This window comes from Lycium barbarum, chromosome 12 (genome assembly GCF_019175385.1).
Source record: "Lycium barbarum isolate Lr01 chromosome 12, ASM1917538v2, whole genome shotgun sequence".
NCBI classification, from domain to species: Eukaryota; Viridiplantae; Streptophyta; class Magnoliopsida; order Solanales; family Solanaceae; genus Lycium; species Lycium barbarum.
The window spans coordinates 65,196,130-65,211,528 of record NC_083348.1 but is presented as its reverse complement, the minus strand read 5'-3'; the positions used below and the strand labels follow the sequence as shown (position 1 = coordinate 65,211,528).

General features: G+C 35.2%; 2 protein-coding genes across 4 annotated transcripts; both read right to left on the bottom strand.

Annotated features, from left to right (window-relative positions):
- Positions 1 to 2,690: 2,690 nt before the first annotated feature.
- LOC132623794 (protein CHLORORESPIRATORY REDUCTION 7, chloroplastic) lies at positions 2,691 to 4,744 on the bottom strand. Its single transcript, XM_060338608.1, has 3 exons — positions 4,476 to 4,744; positions 3,650 to 3,783; positions 2,691 to 3,224 (listed from the first exon to the last, which is right to left on the bottom strand). Exons 1-3 carry the CDS (start codon positions 4,516 to 4,518, stop codon positions 2,940 to 2,942), a joined length of 462 nt encoding a protein of 153 aa, XP_060194591.1. The 5' UTR covers positions 4,519 to 4,744; the 3' UTR covers positions 2,691 to 2,939.
- Positions 4,745 to 5,619: 875 nt separating this feature from the next.
- Positions 5,620 to 13,896, bottom strand: LOC132621871 (probable sugar phosphate/phosphate translocator At3g17430). 3 transcript variants are annotated; one of them, XM_060336340.1, is made up of 10 exons: positions 13,553 to 13,896; positions 12,143 to 12,439; positions 10,940 to 11,047; positions 9,818 to 9,849; positions 9,687 to 9,737; positions 9,241 to 9,302; positions 8,886 to 9,147; positions 7,306 to 7,571; positions 7,135 to 7,229; positions 5,620 to 6,068 (listed from the first exon to the last, which is right to left on the bottom strand). In XM_060336340.1, exons 2-10 carry the CDS (start codon positions 12,227 to 12,229, stop codon positions 5,910 to 5,912), a joined length of 1,122 nt encoding a protein of 373 aa, XP_060192323.1. In that variant the 5' UTR covers positions 12,230 to 12,439; positions 13,553 to 13,896; the 3' UTR covers positions 5,620 to 5,909. The 3 variants fall into 3 exon arrangements, with proteins under 3 accessions (XP_060192323.1, XP_060192325.1, XP_060192326.1); XM_060336342.1 differs by having other exon boundaries at positions 13,557 to 13,896; XM_060336343.1 differs by lacking the exon at positions 13,553 to 13,896 and adding an exon at positions 13,487 to 13,505.
- Positions 13,897 to 15,399: the final 1,503 nt, after the last annotated feature.

Here is a 15,399-nt window from a genome sequence, read left to right as displayed (position 1 = left end):
AAAGAAACGTTTCAGCACCCATGTCGGAGTCCTTTTAGAATGTAACTTTAAAGAAATGTTTCAACATGATAAATAGACATATACGTAACCACCACTGGTGCAATAATTGACAAAGAGAAAAATAAGTAGAAAAATAGAGGGAAAAGCCAAAAATTTGAGAGAAAAGATAAATAGGAATATTGGTCATAAAGAGATGTCACATCATCTTATATATGCCTAGCTTTATATTATTGGTCAAATGGATAAGCAGGCCCTCAAAGTTGCCATGATTTTCTATTTTGACACCTAAACTAAAGCTTGTTCCTATTAGACCCTTCAACACTTATTAAAATGTGTCTATTGAACAGTTAAGTCACAATCTCCCTTTAAAATAAAGAGAGCCTGCTTTCCAAACGCTCTGATATGAAAAAGAGGACCAACAAATGCTTGACACGTAGACAGTAACAAAAGAAATAAGGTTCTTCTCTTCCTTAATTTGTGTATTTCAGCTACGAAAACAACATAACAAACTCTAAACTCGACAGCGTACGGAATGCACGTGCGGCACACGTGATGCAAGTTGACAAAGGTTGCGTCTTACGCAAAGCAGCTGATGAAACAAAGGATCATATCTCCTGCCATCATCTGTCAATATTTCACAGTAGAGTTTTCTTCTCAATGATTTCTTAAATGGCTCAATTCATTAAAAATCCTATTGTCATCCTCCTTCCGCATTTGTTCAGACATCAGAACACATAATATATTTTAATTATGTACAAGTTCATATAAAAAGACCAAGCTATTTTCTCCGTTCACTTTTACTTATCAATTATACTAAAAATAAATTTTACACTTTTACTTGTCCACTTTATCATATCAAGACAAACACAAATTTTCTTTTTCTTATTTTACCCTTAACATTAATTACTCATTTTCAAATCATTTCCCAAGTCTATTAAGACTATACACCAATTAAAATGAATATTATATTAAAAGGGCAACTTACATAAATAACTATATTTTAATTCTTGCTTTCAATCCGTAGCTACCTTTTTGCTATTTACAATTCGTAGCTACATTTAGGCAATTTCGCTGTATTTAACTGTATTTCAGATGTCACATGTATTTGCGTGTATTTGAATACATGCAACCTTAATTTCTCTGAAAACATGTGTATTCAAAATGATTATATTCTAGTGCATTTAAATACACGACGGAGTTGTGCATTTTAGAGTGTATATATATTAATCTATCCTTTTATTTTGGCTGTAATTGAATGTATTTAAGCTCTGATCAGCAAGGTCGCCGGCGGGCGTCGCAAGGTTAAATGTATTCGATTGTATTTGAATGTATTTACACTCAAAAAATGATGAAATGAAAAATACAATACAAAATAAGGAAGAATACAATCAAAACGGTCGAATTTACGGTGAAATACAAAATAGCACTGTATTTAGACTCAAAAAATTGAAGAAATACACAAAATACCACCCAAAATACCACCGTGTATACAAGCACCACCGGATCCAAAAAACATCAACAAGTAGTCATAGGCATTAGCAAAAGAAGAACAACTTCAACAGAACTTCAACAATGGAAGCCATGGAACAACTTCTGCTTCATTTTTTGAACACCAGAAGTCATGGAAGTTCAACAATGGAACGTTAGTTAGAGTTTGGAACGGAGAGAATAGATGATGTGAAAGGCGTATCTGGCTGGAAAAAAGTGTGGCAGTGCCCGGAAAATAGTGTGGCAGTGTTGTATTTTCTCAGATCTGGTGGTGTCTCAGATTTGGCGGTGTCGCCGTGGTGACTTTACATGGTAACCGACGAAGATGACCGGCGGCGACGGAGTTCCGGTAGTGGGGCGGCGGCGGTTGTGTTAGTGAATAGGAAGGAGGGAGAAAGTTTTTTACGGTTTGGAGAAGATGAAAAATCTGAAATGTGTAGTGTGGGAGAATAGAGAGAGGTATATGTATTTCGGTATAGCTACCTATAGTAATTTAGAAAATTAATTTAGCTACTAAATATAAATAAATCAAAAGTTAGTTATTATTAATAATTACCTTTTAGAACAGCCTACACCAAGTAATTTTTCCATAATAATATATGTACGTCATTTCTTAAATCTTAAAGGGCGTGCAAAGTTAATAATGAACAAGTAAAAGTGAACTGAGGGAGTACAATCTATAATCTCAACCAGTCTACGACACACTCTAACACCTTCTGCGTACATACATATCATAAAGAATCGTGGTGAGATGGATCCCTCTATTCTCTTAATTAGAGGTCTTTAGTTTGAACCCTGAGATTGAAAACAATCTGGATAGGAAGCGCTTCACCTTCAATGAATCTTATGTGGTGCAAATTCAAATTATTGGAGTGAAAAAAAAAAAAAAAAAACAACAAGACACCATCTACCCCGCACACCCCTAACTTGACATTGGATATAACATAATTATACGTGAGGCCAATATTGAAAAATACAACGACATTGAATTGCAAGAAATCTTCTCTAAGATCCAAGAACACTTTCAAAACAGTAGTGGAAATAACTAGAGAATTAGAAAATACTTCTTCCATTTTAATAAATGTATATGTTTTACTCTATATATATTTTTTAAATTCTTTCAAATACGAATGCCACTTTCTATATTTAATGCATGCATCTTTAATATTAACATTTCTCATGACGTGTTTAAGACGACAACCTTCAAAGAACATTTGGATCCAATATATACATCTTTAATGTAAGATCAAAAAATTCAAAAGTCTCCCTTATTGTTTTCAAACTGCGTCCCCAGTTAAACTAAGATACATATATAGAAACGGTTCGGAGGAATATGTTTCCAATACTCATATAACAACAACTAACTATATATCCTATTCCAATGACTAATGAACAAGTAACAAAGAAACTGTAACTGGCATATTATATATAGGCTTCATTTTAGTCACTATTCATGTCATGTCTTGTTGCAAACGAACTTGGTACCACTGAAGGGAACCCACATCTCCATCAATTTCAAGTTCACACACAGATTTTACTAGGTATTGAACTGCATCATCAGTATCTTCAAATCTTGCAAGATCTGGTGGCAATGCTTTGCCTGGCCAATTTTCAAGCCAACCCTTTAACCTGTCCCTTAATTCGTCCTCAGTTACAAACTCCTCCGGCTTTCCAGGTTCCATTAGCACATATGTGTCCGTCTCTATGTTTGATCTTCTACGTCTTGTAGCTAATGTCTGATTAATTTACACAAACAACATATAAAGAGAGACAATTAAGAGAGTGAAGTGTTGCAGATAGATAAACAGAAGTGGAGTTTTAACGTACATACAAAAAGTTAAATGTAGACAGCCATTGATAAAAAGTGAAATTAGTAATATGACCAAGTTACCCGAAAAAATAAGTTAAAATACTTTCGTAGTTAAAAAGTGAAATTCGTAACCTGAAAAATTAGGCAAGTTACTTAAAAAAGTAAGTTAATATATTCTTTCCACATCATGTATACAAGTTAAATTAGATGTAATATGGTATTGGAGTCTTGGATTCAAAACTAAAGCTATAATATATAAAATATTTTCTCGTGTTTAATCCACAAATTACTTGTTGGGCCAATTTCGAAGTTATTTAATCGGTTCTAATACAGCGGGAAAGACAAAGATACCTTTGTTGCATTGAGGTGGATGGGTCTACAAGTCAAACTGTGGAGAAATGAGGAATTAAAGGGCTGAAAAAAGGGTAGCTGCAAACTTCTGTGTAAAAATGGGAGTGGATATTGAAGTCTCGATGTCTCTGTCCCTGCCATGAAAGAATAACAATACTATTGTGAGTGTACTTTACTACTGGCTAGGTCCTTTTTCTTTTTGGGCTGCTAGTGAAGTGAGAACTATCCAACATCATGTAATGACATAATAATTTATAATGTCAATCAATGTGGAGCTTTAACATCCTGCATATCCTTTGAAGCATGAACAATATAAAATGAAGGTCTAACCAGAGGCGGAACTAGAATTTGAAGTTATTGGACTTCTGAATTTGTCACCAAACTCATGGCTCATTTTAGTTACTGAGTTCACAATTAAATAGTATACATATTTAATGAATTTCCTAATACAAATACGTACAGTGTCTATGCAAAAACTAATAGGTTCGTCTGATTTCGTACCTAATATTATAGCTCCTTCTTGGATCTAATATTGGGTAAACCAGGAATATGAACGTGCCTGTTTTTGTTACCATGTCGAGAAAACAGACCTTTGGCATAAATTCTACTAAAAGCTAATCAGGAGGTGAAGATTGCCCGAGAGACAACAGTCTATTACCTAAACCGGTGTGGATGTTCTAACTTGTTACATAATACAAATTTTAGTTCATCATCAATAATGCAGAAAAAGGTGCCGATGTTACTGTTTAACTACATAAAAATGGGAAAAGGGTTGAAACTCAACCCAAAGAAACTAAGGAAGTGCAAGGATTTAATGGGAACTTACCTATACAATTGTACGTTTTATTGCACCACAATTGTGCCTCCATGAGTCAAGGAAAATAAGTTTCTGCTTTATTGACAGCAGTTAGTGGCAGCTACTGTTGATGTATAATAGGCAGATTAAACAACAATGAATAGTTAAGAACATAGCAGACTAAGAACATGTCAGAATAGTTGCATTTAGACTTTGATGACGATGGGGGTGGATAAGATGATGGTTTTCAGCCTCATCTATATATATCCAAACTGTTGCTATATTTTCCCAATCAGTGAAGTGTACAGGCTTGGGAAATTCTGGGCCGAGCATTTACTCCACTAAGAGAAAAAGCCACAAACATTTGAGGGTAAAATTCACATATAACCACTTTTAAGCCCCCTGTAATTGAAAATATACACTGTCACGAGAGTTCCAAATTTCATATGTGAAATTCTGAGACATTGTCCGAATTTCACTTATGGAATTTGAACTCTATAATAATGGCTATTTTTCGATTGCGGGATCAAAAAGTGGTCGGTAAACGCTATCTGTATAACATTTGAAGCTAGAACAGGGCCCTTTCGGGACATCCAATAAATTGGACCCGGAGCTAGAGCCTGGAGGTGCTTCCTCTAATAGTTGGTTAAATAAAAAAAACCGAAATCAAATATGAAAATTATTTTACTTCTGGACAAAAAGCAAATTGAAGCTGAATTTTTTTAATTGAAATTGAAGTTAAAAAGAGTGAAAATTGAAGTTGTTTTCAGATAGTTCTAGTTTTTCTGAAAAGGATTACAAATTTGTGTGTTGGAAGTTCGAAAACGAAAAAAATTGAAGCTGAAATACAATTTCAAATCACTGTGTCAATTTGAAACAATTATTTCTGAAACAAACTTCAGAAGTCAAATTACACCGTCCACACTGTTCTTCCGTAATAATGGTTACCTTACAGGGACACTTACAAAAACTAAAACAGAATACTTGAGTCAGATTCAATTTGTTTGGATTATGTAAAATTCGGTTAGACTGATTTCTATTCATTAGCATTGACAGATATTGTAATAAAAATTGGTTCTATTAAACTCAACTGGTTGCCATGTGTCTTCACTGAAGACAATTTTTGGGCGAGTAACAGCACAACAGACTTTTCAGCTAAAACACATCCAAAATCTAGATTGCCAAGGCACGATCCAATTGCATGTATGATACCAATATGCGCATGTGCTTGAGTGTGTTTTATGTGAATAAAAGAATAACAGTTCGTTGAATGTCAACAGCCCTAAAATATTACAACATATGACCTTATAGCAAGCACTAAGCACTTTGCAAAGAAGTGCAACTCTTGGCAAAATGGTAAGAGGGTGTGGTGTATACACAAGACCTGCTCTCTTCAATCCTTTTGGTCTATAATCTGACAACTGAAACTGCACCAAAAATGACACTTCGAGGAATTTATAATGCTCACGATGAGAGGTTGCTTCGCCCAAGATGAGAGACCCTAGTTGATGGTATGAAAGGTGCTTCCTCATCCACTGTTGAATCTGAAGAACCATTCTTTGTACTATCAGCATTATCATCTGGCAAGTACAGATCAGATGACTTCTTCTCCATCTCAAGCTCCTGTAGAAGGTAAAATGCAGGTAAGACATACTTTTAATAGTATAACACACTCCCAAGGAAAATCATATGAAGGCCGAACCTCTCACAAACAAAGACGGTCAATTAAGCAATCATGTGATCTTTTTTTTTTTTTTTAAAGGATGTGCCCAGGCCAAGGTACAAAATGTTCATCAACTATTCAATAGTGCACCTCCACATTTCACCAGGTACAAGGTACATACTACCTCCCCCTAATACATATACCGCGTAACTCTGTGCACCCATAGTTTTCACCAACTTCATTGACCGCTATGCCACGCCCTTGGGTGCATGTGACTTAATCAAATATTTCTTTTCATGGTCTTCCATTTTAAATATGACAAGCACGCAAGCAATTGGGTTAGAAAACCCCACCATTGACCCTCACAAAAGGAAAAAGATAAAGACCTAAAACAATAGAACAAGCCAATAACAATCTTGACCTCAACCAGAAAGCGTGAAACAAAAATGGGAGAGGCAGAATATATAACAGTAAGCTTATCTATTGCTGGCATTAAGTATTTATAAGCATCTGTTATTCGTGAAATATTTATAATGTAGCTTTTCTCTAAGCAGCCTATGTATTTGGTTTTTTTATTTTTTTTTATTTTTTTTTAATAACCGTGGTGTCTGGCGAACTTGCACGCACCTCAACTAATTCCACGGAATATTTGTCACCTCTCACCAACAACATGTACTAGGTAACTCTATTCACCAAGGCTAGAACAGATGGAAAGAAATCACCTAGTGTTGTTTTGTCTCTACTGGGAATTGAACCTGAGACCTCATGGTGCTCAACCCACTTCATTGACCACTAAGCCACACCCTTGGGTGCAACAAGCTCTATATTATAAACACAATAGGATGATAACTGTTTTATATTTCACTGTTGATGCTTAAAACAAGATAACACCGACTCCCTAAGAAACAAAAGTAGCATCCAAACTGCTTATGTTCCTCTTGGGAAATCAGAAAACAGACCAGGAAAACAACGAAATCTAAAAAATGAAAAAGAAGACATGGTCTGAAAGTCGGAACAAAAGCTGACCTTAGCTGTTCGATCTATGATATTATCTACAGGAAGCTGGGCTGCTCGTACATCCTTGATCTTTATGTAGTTATACATCACGACACCACATAATGCTAACCAGAAACAAAATTTCATCAACATGGTGATTGTTAGCATAAATTTCCAATAAATAAGGAATGGTAAGTTTACCTATGGCATAGCCCGTAATATTAAGAGTGGTAATCGTCGACTCCGGAAAAATTAAAGTTGACAGGGCAATTAATATCCAATCCTTCAAGACACCAGCCACTCGGATGGTTACAGCACCAGTTCTACCAATCACTAAGAAAATTGAGAAATTCAAAGCAAGTGCACAAAGTGCATTTGAAAAGAAAATCCAAAAATTGAATTGGATCTGTGAGACTTCCATTTCAGGCTTCTCCAGAAGATACCATGGGATAAAAAGAAAAACGAAGCTGCATATTAAAACATTAAATGATAAGTACCTCAAGAAGCAGTGCAATATCACTTGCATGAGACTCAAAACAACAGAAGACTGCCATTTGAAATACAGGAAATTTGTCTCACTCATTGCGAACACAGAGAATGTTTTCCTTCAAAGCCAGTAGTTTATAGAAACTATACCTCACTTTGGAGGAAAATGTAAGCAAATATGTAAAACAGCCATTACATATCACAGCATACAGATAAACCTTCTATCTCTATGCATAGAGGAAACCATTCACATTACAGTTGCCAACACTGCCACAATCAAACTAGCAAGTAGATATCCACCTTGTCAACATCAACAGCACTTTTTTGACTTCACAAATGCCAAGATATATTAATGCATGGCATGCAGGAAAGAGATTTACACAGAGGACTACATATTCACAGAAATTTAAAGATAATATTTCTTGTTTCAAGAAAATATATTCTACAAGTTATGGTATAAGAAACATAACCCCTATTGTTGCAAGCCTATCCATCACAAAGGATGCAGTTCTAAAGTAAATAAAGCAAGAAAATATTAGATGCCGTATTTCATCAAATATATGTCCTTCAAGTACGATTCCATGTCGATAATCAAAAACGAATGCGGAATAACAAAAAAGTTATGAGGACTACAAATGTTATGTAAAGTGCCATGGTCACCCAAAAGGCAGCACATGTTGTTGGCACCAGACAATCTGTTAAATTTTTAACTTTGACCTCATTTAGAATGGTCGTTTATGAACACATAAATCTACTTTGGCAACACAAGCAGCGAACAACATTAATCATAAAATCCATAAATTTTCTATACCAAGTTTACTACTAACCGTGACGCAAGACCTTTCAACTTTGTTTACTATTGTTTATGAAGATTGTAGCAAATGAATGATACAGTATAATGTCAAGGTTCAATGTCTGTGTTACATCTGAGTATACTGCAAAACTAAAATAAATAAATAGGTGTATAGAAGTATCCTTCCTCTAACCGCTTAAGCTTTTAGATAATGTGATTCACATTTCAACAGACTTGAGGTGCAGTAGGATGATATGATGTATCAGCAGCTACTGTGGTCGGGAGTAATCAAGAACTACTCCAACCCATTAAAAGATACCAATCTAAGGAAAGGTCCTATGGCATGTTGTCCTTTCTTCTCTAATCCCAGGTGGGTGGTGAACACGGGGAAGACATGGAATCATTGACAGCCAAGTTCTAACTCATCAAATAGATCTGAACAAAACACGGGCTTGACCAAATGAAAACAGATAAGTCAACCTTGAAGATTGAGGAAGAATACCTGCATGGAGCTATGTAATACAAGCTGGTGATAGGATTGAGTGTTAATCCCTTCTTCTGGAGAAGAACTTGAGTTAACACCAGCCTAAGAGCCTCGGCAAATATCCCAGTCACCTGGTAAACTGTACCTACTATGTTGAAGTGAATTTCCCCATAGGAGGATATTACAACACCAATACTGACCAAAAACATGTTCAAGAATACATCGCATCTTAGTTTATCAGTTCCACAAATCACAGCCATGACAAATGTGGCCACCGGCACTGCCATTTCAATACAGAGAAAGCTACAACCATTCAGTAGATTCCCAAGCACAGGAATTTGTAATTAGAAAAGAGTACAGTATACAGACATACTCAGAGCTTTGAGCATCTGGATGAAGGCCACAGAAATGAATAGATATGCAGTATTGCCAAACCTGTGAGTACAAAATATGCACCTTTCAGAGATAAACTATTTCAACCTCATAGCCTCAACTCACTAACTGAAACAGAAATCATCCACAACCATAATTCTCTCCTAGAAATTAAGAACCTCCAAGTGTGAGGAACAAGGAACAAGGAGACAAGAAAGTTTAATGGTCAACAGTATCAAACTTTATGAAGAAACATTGTTAGTAGCACATTATACTAACTTTTAAGCTGTAGATGAATATGAAGAAAAATATAACAGAGTACGTCTAACAGGAACCTCTCCAATTTCAAATGAATAAATAATACCAACAAGTCACAAGTGATCATGAATGACATAACCTGCAAGAAAGGCCAACAAATATTCGAGTTCCTCAAAGTAGAGAGCTCACCAAAGACTTGCAGCAAAGAAAGCACTGATTGGAATAACACATGTTGCATATCTGCAAATTCGATAATAAATGGAGAAATGAGAATAAAGATGCGTTTCAAAATAAAAGCAGTTCAAATGTGCAATTCTCACATTTCAAGAGTCATCTTGACAGGTGACACAACCTGCAAAAAGATAATCATGAATTAAAAGGGAAAGCCAGATGACCCTAAATACGAGAATCAAAGTACTAAGATCAGACATCAAAAATTAATTTGCCAATATAGAAAAAGTAAGAAATGAACTAAATTCAGAAACTAAAGACGACCATACACCCGTAATCCTTTTAGTACACAAACAGAGACTTAACGAATTCTCCAAGGAAGTTCATTTGCATGGCCACAACCTTCTCTCCAAGGTCACAGGGTAGTGTAAAAAGAGGATAAATTTTCACCAGCACAGTACTTTCCTCAAACAAAAATTGAATTCATCAACAATGTTAAATATCCTGATGAAGAGTGACTAGGGATGAGCCTCAAAATAGACCAATAAACTCTCAGATCAATCTAACATAGTCAAAATCTGTCCATGAACTTTCCTTTCAAATTAAGATCCAGCACTAGACTCTAATTCCATGCGAGTTGCTTAGGTTTTGTTTGCTAAATTAGATAGGATTACCAAACTGCCAATGCAGAGTAAAACAATTCTCAGGCCATAGATATACCTTCCTCCTCTAGGTCCCCAAAAATAATTCAACAGAAATAACTTTTTCTACTTGTCGAAGTATTGTAACAAGCTGCTGATAAATTATGGACCTTTTAATCGGAAAAGACACTAGGCAAGGCACTTCTATCCTGGCAGGGAGATACAAATGCATTAAAGAGATAGCAGTTAAAGAATAGGTCAAGAGCATGTTGTTCATTGGGAATTGAAGAGGGACAAAATGGTTTTATCAGGAAGCTGAATGGTCATGGTGTATTTATAGATACAATAATATCAACGAAATAACAACATCAGAACAAAATAAGTATGTGACAACATCTGAAGAAAATCTTGGACCTTTTAACACAAATCATCTAAATTGGGTACCATGCTAACCTATTGAAAGCAAGCTGGTTGATATGTAACTTATACCTAGCAATCTCAATCTAGCAAACATTTCGACCACAATGTCAATAATAATTAGGTAGCAATAAGTCATCATCCAAAAGAGTAAATATGAGAAAGAGTACTAGAAAAATGTCAATGTAATTCAGTAATTCTTAACTACCATACCTTGAAGACACGGATAAGAAAGAAAGCCACTAAGCCCGAAAAGCCCATATGTATCATGGTAAGTGTAATTGGTAATGGGAAATTGAAATATTTTGGTGAAAGTACCCACTGCAAAAACATAAAATAAATGGCAGAAGAAAAATAGTGAGTTTGTATTGATGATATCGAAAAGTAAAAGAATTACACCTAAGTCATAGATTAAATGCATCCAACAGAAACTTCTCTGAAGCTTACGATGCACAAATACAGACTGGTGAAAAAAGAAAACCCCCTACCCCCACCAAGACCAATGCCACTTCACATTGAGCTGTGGTAGTGGAGTAGAAGGCAAGATACATACAAATCAATTATTTGGATGTGTTTTGGACAAATGAAGTTTATGAGACAACCCCTGCTGTGTGCTCACTCCTATAATGCATGATATCGGAAAAGACAAGGCACTAGTATGCTTATGCGACAAGGGCGCAGTGCAGTGAGGAAGTGGCACTCTGAAACATGTACGCCTTATTCTACAGGATCACTATAGCTTCATAGTTTATAAATCACAAACAAACACTAGAGAACAGTTGAACAAGAATTTTCTACCTTCTACTACCAAATGGGGCCAAATCTAAATCAACAATACTCACCATCCACATCATTGGATTCCAAATCTCCAACATTATTTATTTTTATTTTTTTTATCCCCAAAATGCCTCGTGTAAGAGCTTTGCTTGCACTGACATCGGTCTTAGATAATTTCTCAAATGAAAAACATCAATTCCTCATAAAGAATTTGCTCTTCCCTTCATGTTTTTGTTTAGTTGAACGGAAAGTAAGGAAACTTGTGTCCCTTCTCTGTTCAGTTAGGAATGGCTATGAAAGTTGATTTTGGACTAGCAGAAAATAGTTGCGTTTTTTTACTACCCTCCTTCTGGCTTCCTAAGAATGTAAGTGACCCACCCCCTGGCCCCTACTAAGTTTTCCTTGGAAGCTCATGGCAATAAAGGATAGCAGCTTGTCACTTTGGTTGTTCGTCTCAGAGATTGCCTGAATCACAGTTCTAATCTAATTGTAGTTTGATTTTTTTTTAAAATTTTTATTTCTGAGGTTGCTTAAATGCATTTAAGCTATAAACATTAACATATTCTAACTTACAAAGAATGAACCATGGATCCAATGAAGTCGAAGACAATAATCAAATACTTGGAAAAAGGCACATACCTTGTTATACAAAATAACTCCTGATGAAAGCACAATATAGACAAAGAGATAAAAGTAAGTCAATAGAAGCTGTTTGTTGATCATCATTGTAAGTCACTTGGCGATCCAAATGGCTCCACCTCCCTATATTACAATGAAATTCCCTCAAATCCAAAAATCAATCAACTCGGATCCTGGAGATTTGTTCAGGTACAAGGTGAAAATTCAGTTCAACGGCTGTATTCATTCCTTAAAAATGATTGTAATGCACCGCCTTGTTTCTGCATATGCCGTTATAGAAACATGGACTGATAAAATCTGGAGATAAAGGTTTCACATGTCAAATTACTATTATCAGAAGGAATCTTCATTTTCTAACGTCACTATCAAAACAACCTGATAAATCAAAGCAAGCACTAAAACTGGTAAACTGGATTATACGGACTTCCAAAAGAATGAACGTAACTGCACAATGACGATGAAAATATAAATTTTAATGGCATGGGATTCCATGAAAAGGTAAAACGCTTGCTGGAAGACACACTACCAAACTACTTGTAATGGTCAATTTATAAATATCCACTCGCAATCACTCGATAGATGCATGAGATATTACCGATTGTGAAATACAATTTGCCAATCTATCAGATGCAAATAATAAGAGTATCCGGCTAAACCTTGGACTCCATATGAAGATCTGGAAGAAGCTAATTGTTAGGGACAGACAGGGTTTAAGAAAAGGATTCTCAATTTGCCAATCTACACCCAGCGGTAAATGCGAAATTCCTGGTGGTCAATAAAGTGGGTTGAGAACCATGAGGTCTCAGGTTCAAATCCGAGACAAAAAACACTCGGTGATTTTGTCTCATCTGTCCTAGCCTTAACGGACAGAGTTACGTGGTACCCGTTGCTGGTAAGAGGTGACAGGTATCCCATGGAATTAGTCGAGGTGCGCCCGAACACCACGGAATTTATACGAAACATTTCAAGCTCACGTTGTTGCAACTTAACTTTTACCTTATTGTAGAACTAACGTAATTGGACAGACATGTAAACAGGAAATTAGCAGTCCTAAGTCTCTCAACAATCAGATTTTCTTAATATTTGAATCAATGCATAAACAGAAAACATATAAGCGAACTCAAAAACGTTCAAGCAGTAGCAACAAAACTAAAATTTAAAAAAACAATAGAAGAATATATAAATAAACGAAGCCGAGTAAGCATGTGACCGAAGTAAAACAAAATACTACAAATAATAGCAATAATACAGGAAAACAACAAAAAGTAGTGATATTCCAGGAAACATAGGCATGAAAATCATAGTAAGAGTTGAATAGCAAAGGAGAAAAATAAGAAAATATACACATAATATGTCCTCACACCAATACACAAACACGAGTTCAGGAAAATGAAGACTAAGATTGCGTACCGACAATTTTCGGCCGTTGGATCTGATTTGGATGGTTGGATTCTCTCTCGATTGCTTTGCCCTATAAACACGATTACGAGTACCTTGCATCAGTACTAGTGTTACTTTTAACTAACAAAGAGATCGAGCACACACAGGATTAGGAGAAGGGTGCAAGTAACGGCGAATGGATCCCACACTAATTAATCGCTCTCTGATTAAACTCATAAATGTCTACCTACACTTGTTACGTAAACACAGGTCACCGCATGCTTTCTCCGTATTTTTACCCTGTCGGTACAATTTAACCTCCCAATCCTCTTCTACTCTATCTTACATTTATACCGCTCACATATATTTCCTGTGGATTTCATCAAGAACGAAATATCTTATAAAAATTATTATTATTGTGATTCAATATTAAATTTATTTATTATGCACTTCTATTATAAGCTGTTAAATTATACTCCTTCCGGATAAAAAAGATTGTCAATTTAATCATTTGCACACCCCTTAAAAAAATACAAACTCCTAGACAACAATAGATAATTTGACTAAACTGCTCCTATTTAAATAGGTCTTGAGATTTGATCACGTAACATTTAATAGGGGTAAATATAAAAAGATAAGGTTAATTCTTTCTTAATTTGATAAATGGACACTCTTTTTTTAGAAAAAAAGTCTAAGTGGACACTCTTTTTAATCCAGAAGGAGTAATTAATAGATTAAAAGATCGAATCTTTTGATTTTAGGTGTGGTTTGGTTATAAGAATATAATGAGCAATAATTTCGGTTAAATTATAAGATTAATGTATCTCTGTTTGGTTGATTATTCTGTCCAATTTAAGCGGCTTCTAAACTTTTTATATAATAATTATAATAATATTTTTATATTACACGTATGTGCCTCGCTTCCCTCGTCTTGATTGTCATGGTGGTCACTCTCATCATTGTTCGCGATAAATTTTGCTAGCAGATAATAAATAACTGCAATCATAAAACAAAGGCTTAATACCTAGATAGCCCCTTAAACTTGACAGGTTTTGTAAGATAGACACTCAAACTTAGCTAGTGATCAAATAGACACTTGAACTTGATAGAAGTGTGTCTTTCAGACACCCGTGTACATAAGGCTAGGTGTGTGAAATACACTTGCTTCTAACGTGTTATGTGGACCGATTATTAAATGACACGTGTAATTTCAAAGAAAAAAATTTGACAAATATAACTTAAAAGTATTAGAAAAAAAATAAAGCATATATAGAAAAACTGCAATAAGGAAAAAAGAAATAAACCCTCCTCCCACTCACTAGCTAGGCAGTTCCCCCTTCCCCTGCCTTTAGCCACCACCACCCTCTCCCCCAACCCCCTTTTTCCATCTTTTTTCTCAAGAAAACTCCGGCCCTCTCATTAACTCGTGCTCCATCTACCAACTTGAACTCCAAAAATAACTCAACTTGGTTATGAGGAGTTGAAAGCTTTACTTAAAATTGGACCTCAACCTTAGTCCTCAAACCTTTTACTTCATTATGACTTCATTAATTGGGCACAATGTTTGGTTTTTACAGTATGAAACTTGAAAATATTGGGAGATTTATTTTTATATTGGGTTTTCTTTCATAAAATTTGATAGCCTACTTGAATTTTATGTTTTTTTTGGTGATATAGTAATAACCTAATTATGAAAAAGTAGTTAATCTTTGTAAAAATGGAGAACACATGCTAATGATCCAAGGAGAAGAATATGATAATACTAACGGTTAAAAGGAGTAAGTTGAAACTATGGGACCCACAAGGAATAATATTTTTATTTTAAAATGTAAAAAATCAATTACATACACATTTTGAGGGAAAAAAGAATCACAATT